The 21080-nt window shown below is 47.3% G+C and overlaps 1 protein-coding gene across 1 annotated transcript; it reads right to left on the reverse strand.

The window, feature by feature from the left end:
• Positions 1-1430: 1430 nt before the first annotated feature.
• Positions 1431-20341, reverse strand: LOC134338846 (uncharacterized). Its single transcript, XM_063034988.1, has 8 exons — positions 20169-20341; positions 9036-9136; positions 8217-8327; positions 7813-7843; positions 6843-6869; positions 3265-3291; positions 2515-2593; positions 1431-2418 (listed from the first exon to the last, which is right to left on the reverse strand). Exons 1-8 carry the CDS (start codon positions 20242-20244, stop codon positions 2262-2264), a joined length of 609 nt encoding a protein of 202 aa, XP_062891058.1. The 5' UTR covers positions 20245-20341; the 3' UTR covers positions 1431-2261.
• Between the last annotated feature and the right edge of the window lie 739 nt (positions 20342-21080).

The following is a 21080-nucleotide window of genomic DNA, read 5'->3' on the forward strand; positions in this document are numbered from 1 at the left end:
CTGGGGTCCCAGCACTGAGCCTTGCGGTACCCCACTAGTCACCGCCTGCCATTCTGAAACGGTCCCGTTTATTCCCACTCTTTGCTTCCTGTCTGCTAACCAATTCTCCACCCACACCAATACCTTACCCCCAATACCGTGTGCTTTAAGTTTGCACACTAATCTCCTGTGTGGGACCTTGTCAAAAGCCTTTTGAAAATCCAAATATACCACATCCACTGGTTCTCCCCTATCCACTCTACTAGTTACATCCTCAAAAAATTCTATGAGATTCGTCAGACATGATTTTCCTTTCACAAATCCATGCTGACTTTGTCCGATCATTTCACCGCTTTCCAAATGTGCTGTTATCACATCCTTGATAACTGACTCCAGCAGTTTCCCCACCACCGATGTTAGGCTAACCGGCCTATAATTCCCCGGTTTCTCTCTCCCTCCTTTTTTAAAAAGTGGGGTTACATTAGCCACCCTCCAATCCTCAGGAACTAGTCCAGAATCTAACGAGTTTTGAAAAATTATCACTAATGCATCCACTATTTCTTGGGCTACCTCCTTAAGCACTCTAGGATGCAGACCATCTGGCCCTGGGGATTTATCTGCCTTCAATCCCTTCAATTTACCTAACACCACTTCCCTACTAACATGTATTTCACTCAGTTCCTCCATCTCACTGGACCCTCTGTCCCTTACTATTTCTGGAAGATTATTTATGTCCTCCTTAGTGAAGACAGAACCAAAGTAATTATTCAATTGGTCTGCCATGTCCTTGATCCCCATAATCAATTCACTTGTTTCTGTCTGCAGGGGACCTACATTTGTCTTTATCAGTCTTTTCCTTTTTACATATCTATAAAAGCTTTTACAGTCCGTTTTTATGTTCTCTGCCAGTTTTCTCTCATAATCTTTTTTCCCCTTCCTAATTAAGCCCTTTGTCCTCCTCTGCTGAACTCTGAATTTCTCCCAGTCCTCAGGTGAGCCACTTTCTCTGGCTAATTTGTATGCTACTTCTTTGGAATTGATACTATCCCTAATTTCTCTTGTCAGCCACGGGTGCACTACCTTCCTTGATTTATTCTTTTGCCAAACTGGGATGAACAATTGTTGTAGTTCATCCATGCAACCTTTAAATGCTTGCCATTGCATATCCACCGTCAATCCTTTAAGTGTCATTTGCCAGTCTATCTTAGCTAATTCATGTCTCATACCTTCAAAGTTACCCCTCTTTAAGTTCAGAACCTTTGTTTCTGAATTAACTATGTCACTCTCCATGTTAATGAAGAATTCCACCATATTATGGTCACTCTTACCCAAGGGGTCTCTCACGACAAGATCGCTAATTAACCCTTCCTCGTTGCTCAAAACCCAGTCCAGAATATTCTACGATGCATAATCAGTGTAGCTAATCAGAATCCTTTTTAGATTAGATTAGATTCAACTTTATTGACATTATGCCAAGTACAGATACAAAGCCAATGAAATGCAATTAGCATCTGACCAGAAATGCAAAGCATACAGTTATTTACAAAATAACTGTGAATAAAAAGTAAGCGCTACAGCATATAAATATAAAAGTACTGAGACAGTACAATATGGTGCAATGCTGCTTAGTATTGTGATGAGAGGTTCAACAGTGTCACAGCCTCAGGGAAGAAGCTCTTCCTGTGCCTGCTGGTGTGGGAGTGGAGGCTCCCGTAGCGCCTAGCAGATGGGAGGAGAGTAAAAAGTCCATGGTTAGGGTGAGAGGCATCCTTGATAATGCTTTTTGCCATGCCCAGGCAGCCTTTATGGTAGACGTTCTCAATGGTGGGCAATTGGGTGCCAATAATCCGCTGGGCAGTTTTCGCCACACGCTGGAGTGCTTTATGGCCCGATACGGGACAATTGCCATACCACACTGAGATGCAGTTGGTGAGTATGCTCTCAATGGTACAGCGGTAAAAGTCCATCAGTATTCTGAGACAGAGGTGAGCTTTCTTAATGCTCCGCAGGAAATAAAGGCGCTGTTGTGCCTTTTTGATCAGGATGGAGGAGCTCAGGGACCAGGTGAGTTCCTCGGAAGTGCAGACACCAAGGAATTTGACCTCACATCGGTGGGAAAATTACATCATGTGGCCTCCACAAGACCATTAGATCATGCTCATCAGGTAATCTATTACATCAGGTCATAAGACAGTCACAAGATACCCATGAGGTATGTAACACTTGAACTGAGATCGGCCGGGGGAGTGGGGGGAAGTGGGGTGCGGCTGGGGGTGAGTTGTTCATCTGGAATTGGGTGTCTTGTCCATCAGCTGCTCCGACTGCAGGGTTTCCTGGGATTCACAAAGGTTCCGTTTTGCAGCAGGGTCCTCGATGGGGTCCTTCATTTGGGATTCACAGCATAAGGGCAAAATGTGTTTATCCCGGCAATGTAGCTTCCTGTGTGGAGAAGGAGAGAGACAGTCAGGCACTGCATGCCCAAGGAGTGCAACAGCTGAGAGTGGGCAGGGGCCAAAGGGAGAGGTTGTGATTTACCTGTAGTAACCTGCGAGTGCCAGGAGACAGACCAGGAACAGACAGACCAGGACGCTCACAACTACCCCGATCCAATATCCTGCAGGGAACAAGGTCAGTCACATTCGGTTCGTTCCCCTCTGTCCCGAGGGAGGGACTGAAGGATAGCACATGAGAAGGGCAGAGGAGGTGAGAGAGGTGTGGAAAGAGGGGTCGCATAAGGGATAGATGAGGGTAGTGAGGGAGAGACGGAGGAGGCAAGGGAGGTGTGGAGAGAGGGGTAATCCAAAGGATGGAGGGAGCATGGAATATCTGAAAAGAGGGGTAGTGCGAGGGACGGATGGGGCGGCGATGAAAAGACAGCGGGAGCAAGACGGGTGTGAAGAGGGATGGTGCAAAAGACAGATGGGGGGAGTGGAGGAGAGAGAGTGGGGGCAAGGGAAATGTTGAGAGAGGGGAAGCGCAAGGGGGCGAGGAACGTGTGGACAGAGGGGTGCCGCGAGTTGGCGAGAAAGGTGTGGAGCGAAGGGTGACATGTCAGGGGGATGGTTGGAGGGGGTGAGGGAGCAATAAGGGAGGGGGTAAATAAGGAATGAGGGTTGGTGTAAATGAGTGATGATGCAGAGATGGAAAGAGAGAACAGATGAAGGTGGGGCAGGCGAGTGAGGGGAAATGGAGGGAGGGAGTAGAGAGTGATGAGACGGGGAGTGCTGGATGAGACAGCAAGAGGTGACAGAGGCAGGCAGAGATTGAAGGATGAGGATCACTCACTATTGCTGTCTCCATCCTCTTCCTTCACTGCAAGTAGAAACAGTGAAATGACCATTAGTGGGGTATCTCCAGTCTCCCTTTACTTCAACCCCTCCCTCCCCTACTCTTCCCTACCTCCCTCCAGCACTCCCTAATTTAGTTGTGTCCTCCACATCACACTGTCAGTGGCCCCTGCATCTGTCCCTTATGATGTGCTGTCTTCTCACACCTCCCATCAAAGGAGGAGGTACAGAAACCCGAGGTCACACGGCACCAGGTTCAGGAACAGCTACTTCCCTTCAACCACGTGGTCCGGAAACAACTGGCACAACCCCAATCATCAAGCTTTGAAAACAGAATCAGGTTTCATTTCACTGGCACAGGTCGTGAAACCTGACTATTTGTGACAGCAGTACAGTGTAATAAATAAATTTATAACTATAATTTGCAGTAACAATCAAATTAAATAACTAGTGCAAAAAGAGAGGTAATGTTCATGGGTTCATTGCCCATTCAAAAATCAGATGGTGGAGGAAAAGCTGTTCCTAAAACGTTGACTTGCTGAGTTCCTCCAGCACTTTGTGCTCAAGATTTCCAGCCCCTGTAGAATCTCATGTGGTTAAACACAAATTGTCTACAATTTTTACAAGAACCCAATTAGAACAAAAAGAAATTGCCCACCCGTAGTGCAAATTGTTTATTGACTTATTTATTTATTGAGATACAGCACGGAACAGGCCCTTCTGGTCCTTTGAGCCGTGCCGCCCAGCAACCCCCAATTTAATCCAAGCCCAATTATGGGACAGTTAACCACCAATTAACCGGTAGGTCTTTGGACAGTGGGAGGAAACCAAAGCACCCAGAGGAAACCCACGGGTTCACAGGGAGAACATACAAACTCCTTACAGGCAGCAGTGGGAATTGAACCTGGGTTGCTAGTACTGTAAAGCGTTGCACTAACCACTATGCTACCATGCCATGTAGATCACCCACCATCCGGGCCATGCCATCTTCCCACACCTACCATCGGGAAGAAGTCCCACACCACCAGGTTCGAGAACAGCTACTTTCCTTTAACTATTTGGATTTTGAACTGTCACCCATCATGCAGAGAAAAGAACAAACAAATCATGCAAACAACAGCTGCAAGCAAATACTGTTCTGAACTGAAATCCGCAAAGAGAGTCCGAGACTCATCATTCAGCGTGGAGCCGAGTAAGTGTCTGGAGCAACGATCTGAACCAACCTGTACCTTGCCTCGGGCTCCAATATCCCGACCCAGCAATCTGGCACAGCACCTTGATCGATATCCAATCATTGGGTTCAGTCGTCTCAATTAGCTCCGGGGTCCGGACCCTGCAGCCTCGATTTGCCTTCTATTCAACCTTTGTGGCGCTTAAATCGCTCTCAGTGATGGCCACCACTGTGAATTGTCTCCAACTCGAAACAGAAGTTACATTCTATCGTTTGCGATGATTGTTAATCACACTTTTTCTGGCAAACAAAGAATTTAGTTGCATTCCCTGCTTCCTCGGCCAACAGCCAGGTGGCGCTGAGATTCACCACCACCATCTGAGCAGGAACGGGTCCCTGATTGTGTCTTCGTTGCCTGTGTGTTGCCTAAATCTACATTGCTGGTGATGCTGCTGCAAGCCAGACGTCCATTGTATCGGAGGCCCACTGTACCAGTGCACAGGGCAACGAGTTCAAATTAACTTAAGTTCCCTTTCACCTACTTCCTACTGCTCTTCCCTCCATCTCCGTACACTCCCCCATCCCTCTCCCTTCCTATCCCCTTCCCACAATTACACCCACCCGGACACTGTCCCTTCTCCCTTAGGTACAAGAAAGACTGAAAGCACCAACCACCAGGCTCACGAATAGCTTCTACCCGGCTGTTATCAGATTATTGAACAGTGTCCTAGGACGACAAGATGGACTCTTCACCTCATAATTCATCCTGTTATGATCTTGTTCGTTGTCTGCCTGCACCACACTTTCTCTGTAACTGTTACACTTTATTCTGCATTCTGTTATTGTTTTCCCTTGTTCTACCTCAATGCACTGTGTAATGATCTGATCTGTATGTGGCAATCTGTATGAACAGTGTGCAAGATTTTCACTGCATCTCGGTACATCTAACAATAAAAAAACGATTGCCACAGCTCAGCACATCATGGAAACCAGCCTCTCTGCCATGGACTCTGTCTACACTTCCCGCTGCCTCGGTAAAACAGTCAGCAGAATCAGAGACCCCTCTCACACTGAACAGTCTCTCTTCTTCCCTCTCCCATCAGGCAGAAGATAGAAAAGACCGAAAACATGTCCCACTGGGCTCAAGGACAGCTTCTACCCCACTGTTATCAGACTATTCAATAGATCTCCAGTGTATGAAATTGGATTCCTGCCCTCACAATCTATGTCGTTATGACCTTGCACCTTGTCTGCCTGCACTGCACTTTCTCTGTAACTGTAAGACTTTATTCTGCATTCTGTTATTGTTTTACCTTGTTCTACCTTGTTGCACTGTGTAATGATCTCATCTGTATGAAGTGTGCAAGACAAGCTTTTCTCTGTATCTCGGTATACATGACAATAATAACTGTACCAATCATTATGGGCTCCAAATAGTGGGAGTAAGGGAGGAACATGGGAGGGGGGATGAATAAAGGGGATGAGAAATGAGGAAAAGGGTAGGGAGCAAGTGAGGATTAGAGAGAGAGAATGATCATACTGGGGTGTCATGGTCCGGTCCGTGAAGTCCGCATTCTGGTTCACGGTCCGGTCCATCGACCCTTGCTCCAGGTTTTCCTGTCTACCCTGTTTCTGTTCCTGTTGAGCACTAATTGAGACAGCTGATTCTCATTGGGGCTGACTGCATAAATATCTCCAGAGACCAGGGCGTGGCTGCTGGATTGTTCTTGACCTACTCCTTGTATCCCTTCCCCTGCCTTCTGTTTTCTCGCTTGAAGCCCTGCCTTGTCTTGGCGGTAACACTCACCTTGCCTGAAGTTCTTGTCTCACCTTGCATTGCCTGAAGCCTTGTCTTGCTAGTAACTCTCGCCTCGTCTCGCCTGAAGTCTTGTCTTGGAGCCACCCTGAACCTAGCTCCCTTCCTGTCCCTTGCCTCTGGTGGGTAAGCCAGGCCACATTGTCGTTACTCTGCGGTGGGTTCTGTCCCTTCCTGTCCCTTGCCACCGTCGGGTAAGTCAGGCCAGACTGCTGTTACCCTGTGGTGGGTTCTATCTCTTCCTGTCCCTTGCCTCCGTTGGGTGGAAATATGTGCCCTGCCCAGGAGACCCCAAGCCTCAATCCTCATCCCAAACCAAGCTTCAAGACCCCAAGCCTCAAGTCCCTTGTCTCCAGTCCTGTTCCAGGTTCCCAGTTTTCGTGTCCATGTCCTAGCCCTCACCTGTATCCTAGTCCTGTCCCTAGTACTTCAGCATCTGTGTCTTGCACTTGGTCCGTTCCCAGCCACCCCCTTATGACATGGGGAGGTTGGGATGATGGAGGGGAAGAGTGAACAAGGGGAGTGAGGAAGGAGGGCAGGGGGAAAGGAATGAGGGATAATGGAGGGTCACCTTCGGTGATCCACTCACCATTATTACTTTTGGTGTCCTCTGTCCCTGGAAAAAGGAGCAACCATAACGTTAGTGGGGTGGATCCAACCTCCATCCCTCTCTCCCCACTCCTGATCTTCATTCATCACCTCACTCATTCTCCATCCACCCCCTCCATCCATTCCTCTCCCCTCCACCCCATTCTCTCCGTTCCACCACTCTCCCCAACTCCCTCTGTCCCACTCCTTCCCTCCCTCCATCACACAGTCACACTAACTCCCTGCATTTCACCCTTCCTCATCGACTCCCCTTTCCTCCCTCCTACTCTCCCTCCCCTCCACCGGACACCCTCCAGACATCACAAGACTCTGCTGCTCAAAACATATCCCTGCATTTTATGCCACCTCATGTGACCTGCCGCAGGCCACTGGTTCCTGTCGGGGACAAAGCCCCGTGGACCTCACTTCCCTGTCCTCTCTACCTCCCTGTTAAATCTCCCTCCCCACCTCTCTAAGTGTACAGTTCCCGCTGCCTCAGTAAAACAGCCTGCAGAATCGATAACCCCACCCACCCCAGACATTCTCTCTCCTCCCTTGTCCCATCAGGCAGATGATACAAAAGCCTGAAAACACATCCCACCAGGCTCATGGACAACTTCTACCCCACTGTTATCTGGATGTTTTAATAGATCTCTAGTGTACAAAATTGAGCTCCTGCCCTTACAACCTATGTCATATGATCTTACACATTATTGTCTGCCTGTACATTATTGTACTTTCTTTGTAACTGTAACACTTCATTCTGCATTCTGTTCTTGTTTTCCCTTGTTCTACCTCAATGCACTGTGTGATGATTTGATCTGTAAGAACAGTGTGCAAGACAAGATTTTCACTGAACCTGGGAACCTGCGATAATAATAAACCAATTTTCCCTTGATCCCAGTATAATTTGTGTTCTATGTGCTGTCTACTATTAAATGCTGATCGCAATACAGGAAGACCAGACTGACCTTGAGCGACATAATGCGTCTCTATGCCGTTCTGTAAGAGAAAGGGGACACAGTGGCAGGGATCACTCACATGTGAATTGGTACAACTGCTCGACACAGCACATTGTAAAGGAAGGGGTTGTAGAGTCGCAGTAGTGTATTAGAGCTGGATGCCAGAGGGTCGGGGATAAGGGAGGGGGAGCAGACAACGAAGGGACAGGGCAGGGGGTCTGCGGGGGGGATGGAGTGGGAGTCGGTGGGGGTTACAGAGGCAGAGGGAGTGACGGGGTGGTAGAGGGGAAGGACAGGGCAAGAGAGGGGTGGCAGGGAAGAAAGGAAACAATAAAAAAGAAATGGAGAGGGGCAGGAAGATGGCGAGAAATGATGAAGGAAGGAGATGGAGCTTGGATTGCTGCGGTTCTCACCTTGTAACATCTCACCAATACGGTTTGGCAGTCGTCCACCTTGAATCCCTCAGACGTAGAGAAATTGGTTATGGGCAGAATGAAGCTGTTGTCTTGAACAACTGTTGTGCCCTGTAGGAGTGAGGACCCGGGTAGGGAAGCAAGGGTTGTGGTAAGGAGAAGGGGACAACACAGTTCTCAACAACATCAACTCTGCCCACTTGCTTGTACACATTCCCCTCCCCCCCCCAACATGCTCTGAACGATCCCTCATGATACCATCGGGACAAACCATCTATCCCATCCCGTGTAGTATAAGATGGGGAACTTTATTTACTTACAAACGTTTGTATTTAGAGCTACAGTGCAGAACAGTCCTTTTTGGCCCAACAAGCCACACCACCCAGCAACCCACCCATATTACACATTTAAAAGCCACCGGGACAACTTTATGGATAGGCAAGGTTTAGAGGGCAATGGGTTAATTGCAGGCAGATTGGACCATCTCTCTCGGCAAGACCACAGCCAATTCTTTGGTCTTACTGATGTTGAATGCAAAGTGGTTGCTGGAACACCACTCAACCAGCTGATCCATCTTGCTCCGGTATGCCTCCTCGTCAAGGCCAAGTCTCTTTAGGCTTTCTGAGTATGGACCATTTGGGGGTGAAGAGCCTGCTGAGGTGCTGTATACCTCTGTGACTCAAGTCTACCCAGCACAGTCTCATCCTTCCTGAGAGCATCACCAGAGATGGACGCAGTGATCCGAAAGATTCGCACCACCCCTAACACACCACCATCACCCACCACCTTCAATGCCCATTGGTTATGATGGATACTTACATTGATGGAAAGATTTATAAGACTACAGGAAATATTGTAATATTTGAAATCCAACCAGCAATTTGATGAATAAGTTATATTTTTTTCTCTGATAACATTATCTGTGGAAAAAAAACAGATACAAATTAATCACCACTGTATACCCAGCACACAATACAAGCCCCAACGCTGAGCAGGCAGTCTCAGAGTTTCTGAAATTGGAGAAATAGACCATTCAGCCCATCGAATCTGCTCCTGTCAGGTAGTGGGTATATCCATTCACAAAACAAGAAAGGCCCAGGCTCTGTCCCTGGATTGTCTCACTCCCATGGATACCAAGGAATGAGATACAGCCTGGGGTCTAATCCAGGGGTACAGTGCCTATAAAAAGTATTCAGCCCTCATAGAAATTTTCATGTTTTATTGTTTTACAACATTGAATCACAGTGGATTTAATTTGGCTCTTTTGACATTGATCAACAGAAAAAGACTCTTTTGTGTCAAAGTGAAAACAGATCTGGACAAAGTGATCTAAATTTATTGCAAATATAAAACACAAAATAATTGATTGCATAAGTATTCACCATCCCCCCTCCCTTTAATATGACACAGCAAATCATCACTGATGCAGCCAATTGATTTTAGAAGAAACATAATTAGTTAAATGGAGATCACTGTGTGCAGTCAAGGTGTTTCATATGATTGTAGTAAAAATACACCTGTATCTGGAAGGTCCAATTGCTGGTGGGTCAGTATCTTGGCAAAAAGTACACCGTAAAGACAAAAGAACACTACAAGCAACTCCATAAAAAGGTTATTGAAAAGCACAAGTCAGGAGATGGATACAAGAAAATTTCCAAGTCACTGAATAACCATTGGAGTACAGTTAAGTCAATTATCAAGAAATGGATAGAATATGCCACAGCTGTAGATCTGCCTAGAGCAGGCCATTCTCAAAATCTGAGTGACTGTGCAAGAAAGGGGCTACTGAGACCTATGACAACACTGGAGGAGTTACAAGCTTCAGTGACTGAGGTGGGGCTGCAGATACAACAGCAGGTGCTTCACCAGTTGGAACTTTATGGGGCAGTGGCAAAGAGAAAGCCACTGTTGAAAACAATTCTGACATGAAATCTTGGCTGGTTCGTCAGAAGGCATGTGGGAGACTCTGAAGTCGGTTGGAAGAAGGTTCTATGGTCCGATGAAACCAAAATTGAGCTTTTTGGCCATTAGATTAAATGCTATGTTTGGCATAAGCCAAGCACCACACATCATGAAAAACACATAATTCCTAACATGAAGCATGCTGGTGGCTGCATCATGCTGTAGAGGTGCTTCACTGCAGCAGGCTCTGGAAGTTTATGAAGGTAGAGGGTAAAATAAATGCAGCAAAATACAGGGGAATCCCTGAGGAAAACCTGATGCAATCTGAAAGAGAACTGTGACTTGGGAGAGGATTTGTTTTCCAGCAAGACAATGGCCCCAAGCATAAAACCAAAGGAACACAGGAATGGCTTAAAAACAATAAACTTAATTTCTTGGAGTAGCCAATTCAGAGTCCATACCTCAATACAATTGAGAAGTTGTGACTGGACTTGAAAAGGACTGCTCATGCACCATCCCCATGCAATCTGACAGAGCTTGCACAATAAAAGAATGGGGAAAATTGCAGTGTCCAGATGTGCACAACTGATAGAGACCTATCCACACAGACTCAAGGCTGTAATTGCTGGCCAAAGGTGCATTTACTAAATGCTGACTAGAAGGGGGTTAGTAATTATGCGATCAATTATTTTGTGCATTACATTTAGAATTAATTTCAATCACTTGTAGACATCTGTTTTCAGTTTGACACAAAAGAGTCTTTTTTCTGTTGATCAGTGTCAAAAAAGCCAAATTAAATCCATTGTGACACACACAAAAAATGCTGGTGAGCGCAGCAGGCCAGGCAGCATCTATAGGAAGAGCTACAGTAGACATTTCAGGCTGAGACCCTTTGTCCTGATGTCAACTGTAGCTCTTCCTATAGATGCTGCCTGGCCTGCTGCGCTCATCAGCATTTTTTGTGTGTATTGCTTGAATTCCAGCATCTGCAGATTTTCTCGTGTTTGCGTTTTCAAATCCATTGTGATTCAATGTTGTAAAACAATAAAACATGAAGACTTCCATGAGAGAGTAAATACTTTTTGTTTTTTGACTTCTCCAGCGTGTTTAACACCATCCGCCCTGCTCTGCTGGGGGAGAAGCTGACAGCGATGCAGGTGGATGCTTCCCTGGTGTCATGGATTCTTGATAACCTGACTGGCAGACCACAGTACGTGTGCTTGCAACACTGTGTGTCCGACAGAGTGATCTGCAGCACTGCGGCTCCACAGGGGACTATCTTGTCTCCCTTTCTCTTCACCATTTACACCTCGGACTTCAACCACCGCACAGAGTCTTGTCATCTTCAGAAGTTTTCAGAAGACTCTGCCATAATTGGATGCATCAGCAAGGGAGATGAGGCTGAGTACAGGGCTACGGTAGGAAACTTTGTCACATGGTGTAAGCAGAATTATCTGCAGCTTAATGTGAAAAAGATTAAGGAGCTGGTGGTAGACCTGAGGAGAGCTAAGGCACGGGTGACCCCTGTTTCCATCCAGGGAGTCAGTGTGGACATGGTGGAGGATTACAAATACCTGGGGATACAAATTGACAATAAACTGGACTGGTCAAAGAACACTGAGGCTGCCTACAAGAAGGGTCAGAGCCGTCTCTATTTCCTGAGGAGACTGAGGTCTTTAACATCTGTCGGACGATGCTGAGGATGTTCTACGAGTCTGTGGTGGCCAGTGCGATCATGTTTGCTGTTGTGTGCTGGGGCAGCAGGCTGAGGGTAGCAGACACCAACAGAATCAACAAACTCATTCGTAAGGCCAGTGATGTTGTGGGGATGGAACTGGACTCTCTCACGGTGGTGTCTGAAAAGAGGATGCTGTCTAAGTTGCATACCATCTTGGTCAATGTCTCCCATCCACTACATAATGTACTGGGTGGGCACAGGAGTATATTCAACCAGAGACTCATTCCACCGAGATGCAGCACTGAGCGTCATAGGAAGTCATTCCTGCCTGTGGCCATCAAACTTTACAACTCCTCCCTTGGAGGGTCAGACACCCTGAGCCAATAGGCTGGTCCTGGACTTATTTCACAATTTACTAGCATAATTTACATATTACTATTTAACTATTTATGGTTCTATTACTATTTATTATTTATGGAGCAACTGTAATGAAAACCAATTTCCCCCAGGATCAATAAAGTATGACTATGACTGTTTCTAGGCACTGCATATCGTGTAACAGATCACTGGGAGTGGGTTACAGGCTGGGATCTAAGCCAGGGGTTCAGTGTGTTTACATATAGAATAACAGATCCCCAGGAGTGTGTTACAGGCTGAGACCTAATCCAGGGGTTTGGGGTATATATAGAGTAAGAGATACTTGGGAATGGGTTGCAGGCTGGGATCTAATCCAGGGCTTTGTGAGTTTACACGTCAGATAATAGATCACAAGGAGTGGCTTACAGGCTGGTATCTCTGTCTGCCTGTCTCTCTCTCTCTCTCACACACACACAAACACACACACACACACACACACACACACACAGAAGTGGGCCCCTGTCCAGTCTTTTCAAAGTTCAAGGTAAATTTGTGATCAATGTATATCCACACAGTAGGCTTATTCAGAAAGTTAGAAGGCATGGGATCCAGGGAAGTTTGGCCAGGTGGATTCAGAATTGGCTTGCCTGCAGAAGGCAGAGAGTGGTGGTGGAGGGAGTACATTCAGATTGGAGGGTTGTGACTAGTGGTGTCCCACAAGGATATGTTCTGGGACCTCTACTTTTCGTGAATTTTATTAACGACCTGGATGTTGGGGTAGAAGGGTGGGTTGGCAAGTTTGCAGATGACACAAAGGTTGGTGGTGCTGTGGATAGTGTAGATGATTGTCAAAGATTGCAGAGAGACATTGATAGGATGCAGAAGTGGGCTGAGAAGTGGCAGATGGAGTTCAACCCGGAGAAGTGTGAGGTGGTACACTTTGGAAGGACAAACTCCAAGGCACAGTACAAAGTAAATGGCAGGATACTTGGTAGTGTGGTGGAGCAGAGGGATCTCGGGGTACATGTCCACAGATCCCTGAAAGTTGCCTCACTGGTGGATAGGGTAGTTAAGAAAGCTTATGGGGTGTTAGCTTTCATAAGTCGAGGGATACAGTTTAAGAGTCGCGATGTAATGATGCAGCTCTATAAAACTCTGGTTAGGCCACACTTGGAGTACTGTCACATTAAAGTTGCTGGTGAACGCAGCAGGCCAGGCAGCATCTCTAGGAAGAGGTACAGTCGACGTTTCAGGCCGAGACCCTTTGTCAGGACTAACTGAAGGAAGAGTTAGTAAGAGATTTGAAAGTGGGAGGGGGAGGGGGAGATCCAAAATGATGGGAGAAGACAGGAGGGGGAGGGATGGAGCCAAGAGCTGGACAGGTGATTGGCAAAGGGGATATGAGAGGATCATGGGACAGGAGGCCCAGGGAGAAAGACAAAGGGGGGGGTACCCAGAGGATGAGCAAGGGGTATAGTCAGAGGGACAGAGGGAGAAAAAGGAGAGTGAGAGAAAGAATGTGTGTATAAAAATAAATAACGGATGGGGTACGAGGGGGAGATGGGGCATTAGCAGAAGTTACAGAAGTCGATGTTCATGCCATCAGGTTGGAGGCTACCCAGACGGAATATAAGGTGTTGTTCCTCCAACCTGAGTGTGGCTTCATCTTTACAGTAGAGGAGGCTGTGGATAGACGTGTCAGAATGGGAATGGGATGTGGAATTAAAATGTGTGGCCACTGGGAGATCCTGCTTTCTCTGGCGGACAGAGCGTAGGTGTTCAGCGAAACGATCTCCCAGTCTGCGTCGGGTCTCGCCAATATATAGAAGGCCACATCGGGAGCACCGGACGCAGTATAACACCCCAGCCGACTCACAGGTGAAGTGTCGCCTCACCTGGAAGGACTGTCTGGGGCCCTGAATGATGGTAAGGGAGGAAGTGTAAGGGTATGTGTAGCACTTGTTCCGCTTACAAGGATAAGTGCCAGGAGGGAGATCAGTGGGGAGGGAAGGGATGGGGGGACGAATGGACAAGGGAATTGTGTAGGGAGCGATCCCTGCTGAAAGCAGAGAGTGGGGGGAGGGAAAGATGTGCTTAGTTGTGGGATCCCGTTGGAGGTGGCGGAAGTAACAGAGAATAATATGTTGGACCCGGAGGCTGGTGGGGTGGTAGGTGAGGACCAGGGGAGCCCTATTCCTAGTGGGGTGGTGGGAGGATGGAGTGAGAGCAGATGTACGTGAAATGGGGGAGATGCGTTTGAGAGCAGAGTTGATAGTGGAGGAAGGGAAGCCCCTTTCTTTAAAAAAGGAGGACATCTCCCTCGTCCTGGAATGAAAAGCCTCATCCTGAGAGCAGATGCAGCGGAGACGGAGGAATTGCGAGAAGGGGATGGCATTTTTGCAAGAAACAGGGTGAGAAGAGGAATAGTCCAGATAGCTGTGAGAGTCAGTAGGCTTATAGTAGACATCAGTGGATAAGCTGTCTCCAGAGACAGAGACAGAAAGATCTAGAAAGGGGAGGGAGGTGTTGGAGATGGACCAGGTGAACTTGAGGGCAGGGTGAAAGTTGGAGGCAAAGTTAATAAAGTCAACGAGCTCAGCATGCGTGCACGAAGCAGCATCAATGCAGTCGTCGATGTAGCGAAGGAAAAGTGGGGGACAGATACCAGAATAGGCACGGAACGTAGATTGTTCCACAAAGCCAACAAAAAGGCAGGCATAGCTAGGACCCATACGGGTGCCCATAGCTACACCTTTAGTTTGGAGGAAGTGGGAGGAGCCAAAGGAGAAATTATTAAGCGTAAAGACTAATTCCACTAGACGGAGCAGAGTGGTGGTAGAGGGGAACTGTCATGAACTTTATTAACTTTGCCTCCAACTTTCACCCTGCCCTCAAGTTCACCTGGTCCATCTCCAACACCTCCCTCCCCTTTCTAGATCTTTCTGTCTCTGTCTCTGGAGACAGCTTATCCACTGATGTCTACTATAAGCCTTCAGACTCTCACAGCTATCTGGACTATTCCTCTTCTCACCCTGTTTCTTGCAAAAATGCCATCCCCTTCTTGCAAGCCACCACATCTGCTCTCGGGATGAGCCTTTTCATTCCAGGATGAGGGAGATGTCCTCCTTTTTTAAAGAAAGGGGCTTCCACTATCAACTCTGCTCTCAAACGCATCTCCCCCATTTCACGTACATCTGCTCTCACTCCATCCTCCCGCCACCCAACTAGGAATAGGGTTCCCCTGGTCCTCACCTACCACCCCACCAGCCTCCGGGTCCAACATGTTATTCTCTGTAACTTCCGCCACCACCACAATGATATGGTGGAATTCTTCATTAAGATGGAGAGTGACATAGTTAATTCAGAAACAAAGGTTCTGAACTTAAAGAAGGGTAACTTTGAAGGTATGAGACGTGAATTAGCTAAGATAGACTGGCAAATGACACTTAAAGGGTTGACAGTGGATATGCAATGGCAAGCATTTAAAGATCACATGGATGAACTACAACAATTGTTCATCCCAGTTTGGCAAAAGAATAAATCAAGGAAGGTAGTGCACCCGTGGCTGACAAGGGAAATTAGGGATAGTATCAATTCCAAAGAAGAAGCATACAAATTAGCCAGAAAAAGTGGCTCACCTGAGGACTGGGAGAAATTCAGAGTTCAGCAGAGGAGGACAAAGGGCTTAACTAGGAAGGTGAAAAAAGGTTATGAGAGAAAACTGGCAGGGAACATAAAAACTGACTGTAAAAGCTTTTATAGATATGTGAAAAGAAAAAGATTGGTTAAGACAAATGTAGGTCCCCTACAGGCAGAAACAGGTGAATTGATCATGGGGAGCAAGGACACGGCAGACCAATTGAATAATTACTTTGGTTCTGTCTTCACTAAGGAGGACATAAATAATCTTATGGAAATAGTAGGGGACAGAGGGTCCAGTGAGATGGAGGAACTGAGGGAAATACATGTTAGTAGGGAAGTGGTGTTAGGTAAATTGAAGGGATTAAAAGCAGATAAATCCCCAGGGCCAGATGGTCTGCATCCCAGAGTGGTTAAGGAAGTAGCCCAAGAAATAGTGGATGCATGAGTGATAATTTTTCAAAACTCTTTAGATTCTGGACTAGTTCCTGAGGATTGGGGGGTGGCTAATGTAACCCCACTTTTTAAAAAAGGGGGGAGAGAGAAACCAGGGAATTATAGACTGGTTAGCCTAACATCAGTGGTGGGGAAACTGCTAGAGTCAGTTATCAAAGATGTGATAACAGCACATTTGGAAAGCGGTGAAATGATCGGACAAAGTATGTATGGATTTGTGAAAGGAAAATCATGTCTGACGAATCTCATAGAATTTTTTGAGGATGTAACTAGTAGAGTGGATAGGGGAGAACCAGTGGATGTGGTATATTTGGATTTTCAAAAGGCTTTTGACAAGGTCCCACACAGGAGATTAGTGTGCAAACTTAAAGTACATGGTATTGGGGGTAAGGTAGTGATGTGGATAGAGAATTGGTTGGCAGACAGGAAGCAAAGATTGGGAATAAATGGGACCTTTTCAGAATGGCAGGCAGTGACTAGTGGGGTACCGCAAGGCTTAGTGCTGGGACCCCAGTTGTTTACAATATATATTAATGACTTGGATGAGGGAATTAATTGCAGCATCTTCAAGTTTGCGGATGACATGAAGCTGGGCGGCAGTGTTAGCTGTGAGGAGGATGCTAAGAGGATGCAGGGTGACTTGATAGTTTAGGTGATTGGGCAAATTCATGGCAGATGCAATTTAATATGGATAAATGTGAGGTTATCCACTTTGGTGGCAAAAACAGGAAAACAGATTATTATCTGAATGGTGGCCGATTAGGAAAAGGGGAGGTGCAATGAAACCTGGGTGTCATTATACACCAGTCATTGAAAGTGAGCATGCAGGTACAGCAGGCGGTGAAAAAAGCGAATGGTATGCTGGCATTTATAGCAAGAGGATTCAAGTACAGGAGCAGGGAGGTACTACTGCAGTTGTACAAGGCCTTGGTGAGACCACACCTGGAGTATTGTGTGCAGTTTTGGTCCCCTAATCTGAGGAAAGACATCCTTGCCATAGAGGGAGTACAAAGAAAGTTCACCAGATTGATTCCTGGGATGGCAGGACTTTCATATGATGAAAGACTGGATGAACTAGGCTTATACTCGTTGGAATTTAGAAGATTGAGGGGGGATCTGATTGAAACGTATAAAATCCTAAAGGGATTGGACAGGCTAGATGCAGGAAGATTGTTCCCGATGTTGGGGAAGTCCAGAATGAGGGGTCACAGTTTAAGGATAAAGGGGAAGCCTTTTAGGACCGAGATTAGGAAAAACTTCTTCACATAGCGAGTGGTGAATCTGTGGAATTCTCTGCCGCAGTAAACAGTTGAGGCCAGTTCATTGGCTATATTTAAGAGGCAGTTAGATATGGCCCTTGTGGATAAAGGGATCAGGGGTATGGAGGGAAGGCTGGTACAGGGTTCTGAGTTGGATGATCAGCCATGATCATACTGAATGGCGGTGCAGGCTCGAAGGGCAGAATGGCCTACTCCTGCACCTATTTTCTATGTTTCTATGGGATCCCACCACTAAGCACATCTTTCCCTCCCCCCCCCCGGCTTTCTGCAGGGATCGCTCCCTACACGACTCCCTTGTCCATTCGTCCCCCCCATCCCTCCCCACTGATCTCCCTCCTGGCACTTATCCTTGTAAGCTGAACAAGTGCTACACATGCCCTTACACTTCCTCCCTTACCACCATTCAGGGCCCCAGACAGTCCTTCCAGGTGAGGCGACACTTCACCTGTGAGTCGGCTGGGGTCATATACTGCGTCCAGTGCTCCCGATGTGGCCTTCTATATATTGGCGAGACCCGACGCAGACTGGGAGACCGCTTTGCTGAACACCTACGCTCTGTCCGCCAGAGAAAGCAGGATCTCCCAGTGGCCACACATTTTAATTCCACATCCCATTCCCATTCAGACATGTCTATCCACAGCCTCCTCTACTGTAAAGATGAAGCCACACTCAGGTTGGACGAACAACACCTTATATTCCATCTGGGTAGCCTCCAACCTGATGACATGAACATCGACTTCTCTAACTTCCGCTAATGCCCCACCTCCCCCTCGTACCCCATCCGTTATTTATTTTTATACACACATTCTTTCTCTCACTCTCCTTTTTCTCCCTCTGTCCCTCTGACTATACCCCTTGCCCATCCTCTGGGTACCCCACCCCTTTGTCTTCTCCCTGGGCCTCCTGTCCCATGATCCTCTCATATCCCCTTTGCCAATCACCTGTCCAGCTCTTGGCTTCATCCCTCCCCCTCCTGTCTTCTCCTATCATTTTGGATCTCCCCCTCCTCCTCCTACTTTCAAATCTCTTACTAACTCTTCCTTCAGTTAGTCCTGACAAAGGGTCTCGGCCTGAAACGTCGACTGTACCTCTTCCTAGAGATGCTGCCTGGCCTGCTGCGTTCACCAGCAACTTTGATGTGTGTTGCTTGAATTTCCAGCATCTGCAGAATTCCTGTTGCTTGGAGTACTGTGTCCAGTTCTGGTCACCCCACTATAGGACAGATGTGGAAGCATTGGAAAGGGTACAGAGGAGATTTACCAGGATGCTGCCTGGTTTAGAGAGTATGGATCATGATCAGAGATTAAGGGAGCTCGGGCTTTACTCTTTGGAGAGAAGGAGGATGAGAGGAGACATGATAGAGGTATACAAGATAATAAGAGGAATAGATAGAGTGGATAGCCAGCGCCTCTTCCCCAGGGCACCACTGCTCAATACAAGAGGACATGGCTTTAAGGTAAGGGGTGGGAAGTTCAAGGGGGATATTAGAGGAAGGTTTTTTACTCAGAGAGTGGTTGGTGCGTGGAATGCACTGCCTGAGTCAGTGGTGGAGGCAGATACACCAGTGAAGTTTAAGAGACTACTAGACAGGTATATGGAGGAATTTAAGGTGGGGGCTTATATGGGAGGCAGGGTTTGAGGGTCAGCACAACATTGTTCTATGTTCTATGTTCTATAACTTGAGGTACATTTTCTTGCATTCATAGAAAAGAGAGAAATGCAATAGAAATTGATGAAAAACTATGCATAAACAGCCAAAAACTGACAAACAACCAATGTGCAAAACAAGAGAAGCAATAAAAAAAAACAATACTGAGAACAAGAATTGTAAAGAGCCCCTGTGAGTCGTGGTGAATGAAGTTATCCACGCTAGTTCAGGAGTCTACTGGTTGTGGGGAAATAATTGTTTCTGAACCTGGTCGTGTGGGACCCAAGGCTGCTGTAGCCCCTGCCCTGTGGGAGTGATGAGAAGGGGGCATGATCGCTCACTCAATGTCAGAAAACCCGTACACTTTCGTCCCTAATATCGAGAGTAACATACACAAAATGCCGGAGGAACTCAACAGTTCAGAGGGGATCTGTGGACAGGAATTCAGAGTTAACGTTTTAGGACAGGCCGAGACCCTTCATCAGGACCCTGCTCAGTTCCTCGAGCATTTCATCTCTTCTCATCAAGGAGGAGGTACACACACTCCACGTTTTAGAAGCAGCTTCTCCGCCACCGCCATCAGATTATCATACGGACACATTTCAGGACATATACCCGTGATATGAAAGCTGACAGGTTCTAGATTAATCGGTTGCGGGGACCAGGCAGGAGAACGGGGACAAGAGAGATAATAAATCAGCCATGATCGAATGCGGAACAGCCTTGACGAGCTGAATTATGTTGCAATATCTGAAGGCCTCTAAAGACAGCGGGCGGGGAGGAGATCCTTCATCCAAAACTCGAAACCCCCCACTCCTCTCTTTCCCCCCACCGATCTCCCAAAACGTGCCTCCCTAACCAGCCAGATCCCCCATTCAAACCTCTCAGGCAGCCGAAGGCCGGCTCGGACCGGGTATAAGGGCGGATGGAGGGAGTCGGGTGCTCACAGGGGAAAGGTCCGGATCCAGCCCCCACCGACGGCAGCTCCTCACCTTCAACAAGCACCGAAGTGGACAGCCAGACGAAAATTAATTGTAAAATCACAAGCAAATGCCCAGCGAGCTCCATATTCCTCCGTGCCTGCGATGAATGAAGACTTCCGGGTTTTGCCGCAAAGAACAAGCCATCGAAAATCTGTGCATATTTTGTATGATGCAAGACACACTGTATGATGCAACACACACACACAATACTGCTGGCCAGGCAGGGGAGGAAAAAGTACAAGGGAGTGCGTGCAAGTTAACCCGGGAGGGCAGGGGGAGAGAATGATAGGGATGAAGAAGTGAGCTGGAAAGTCGACTGGTGAAAGAGATACAGGGCTGGAGAAGGGGGAATCTGTTAGCAGAGGACGAAAGGTCATGGAAGAAAGGGCAGCGGGAGGAGCACCAGAGGGGGGTGAAAGGCAGGTAAAGAGATAAGGTGAGAGAGGGAAATGGGAATGGGGAATGGTGAAGGAGTCGTGAGGGGGGGGTGGGGGCGGAATCACTACTAGAAGCTCGAGAAATTGATGTTCAAACCGTCCGGTTGCACGCTACACAGACGAAATATAAGGTGTTGCTCCTCCAACCTGAGTGTGGCCTCATCGTGACAGTAGAGTCCATGGACTGAGATTTCAGAATGGGAATGGGAAGTGGAATTAAAATGGGTGGCCACTGGGAGATCTCACTGTTTCTGGTGGACGGAGGGTAGGTGCTCGGCAAAGTGGTCTCCCGTTCTACATTGGCTCTCACTGATATACAGAAGCACCTGATACCGTAGATGGCCAAACCAGGGGCACCTGATACAGTAGATGGCCACACCTGGAGCACCTGATATACTAGATGACCCCAACAGTCTACAGGTGAAGTGTCACCTCACCGGGAAGGACTGTTTGGGCCCATGAATGGTAGTGAGGGAGCAGGTGT

The sequence above is a fragment of the Mobula hypostoma genome, chromosome 28 (assembly GCF_963921235.1).
Source record: "Mobula hypostoma chromosome 28, sMobHyp1.1, whole genome shotgun sequence".
Taxonomy (NCBI): Eukaryota; Metazoa; Chordata; class Chondrichthyes; order Myliobatiformes; family Myliobatidae; genus Mobula; species Mobula hypostoma.

Bases quoted from the DNA above. Each gene is read 5' to 3' on its own strand.
- LOC134338846 (XM_063034988.1), bottom strand. From the start codon at position 20,244: ATGGAGCTCGCTGGGCATTTGCTTGTGATTTTACAATTAATTTTCGTC. The intron at 9,137-20,168 runs GTGAGGAGCTGC...TTTTTTCCACAG, and splicing joins CACTTCGGTGCTTGTTGAAG to ATAATGTTATCAGAGAAAAA. The intron at 6,870-7,812 runs GTCAGTCTGGTC...TCCTTTTTCCAG, and splicing joins GACGCATTATGTCGCTCAAG to GGACAGAGGACACCAAAAGT.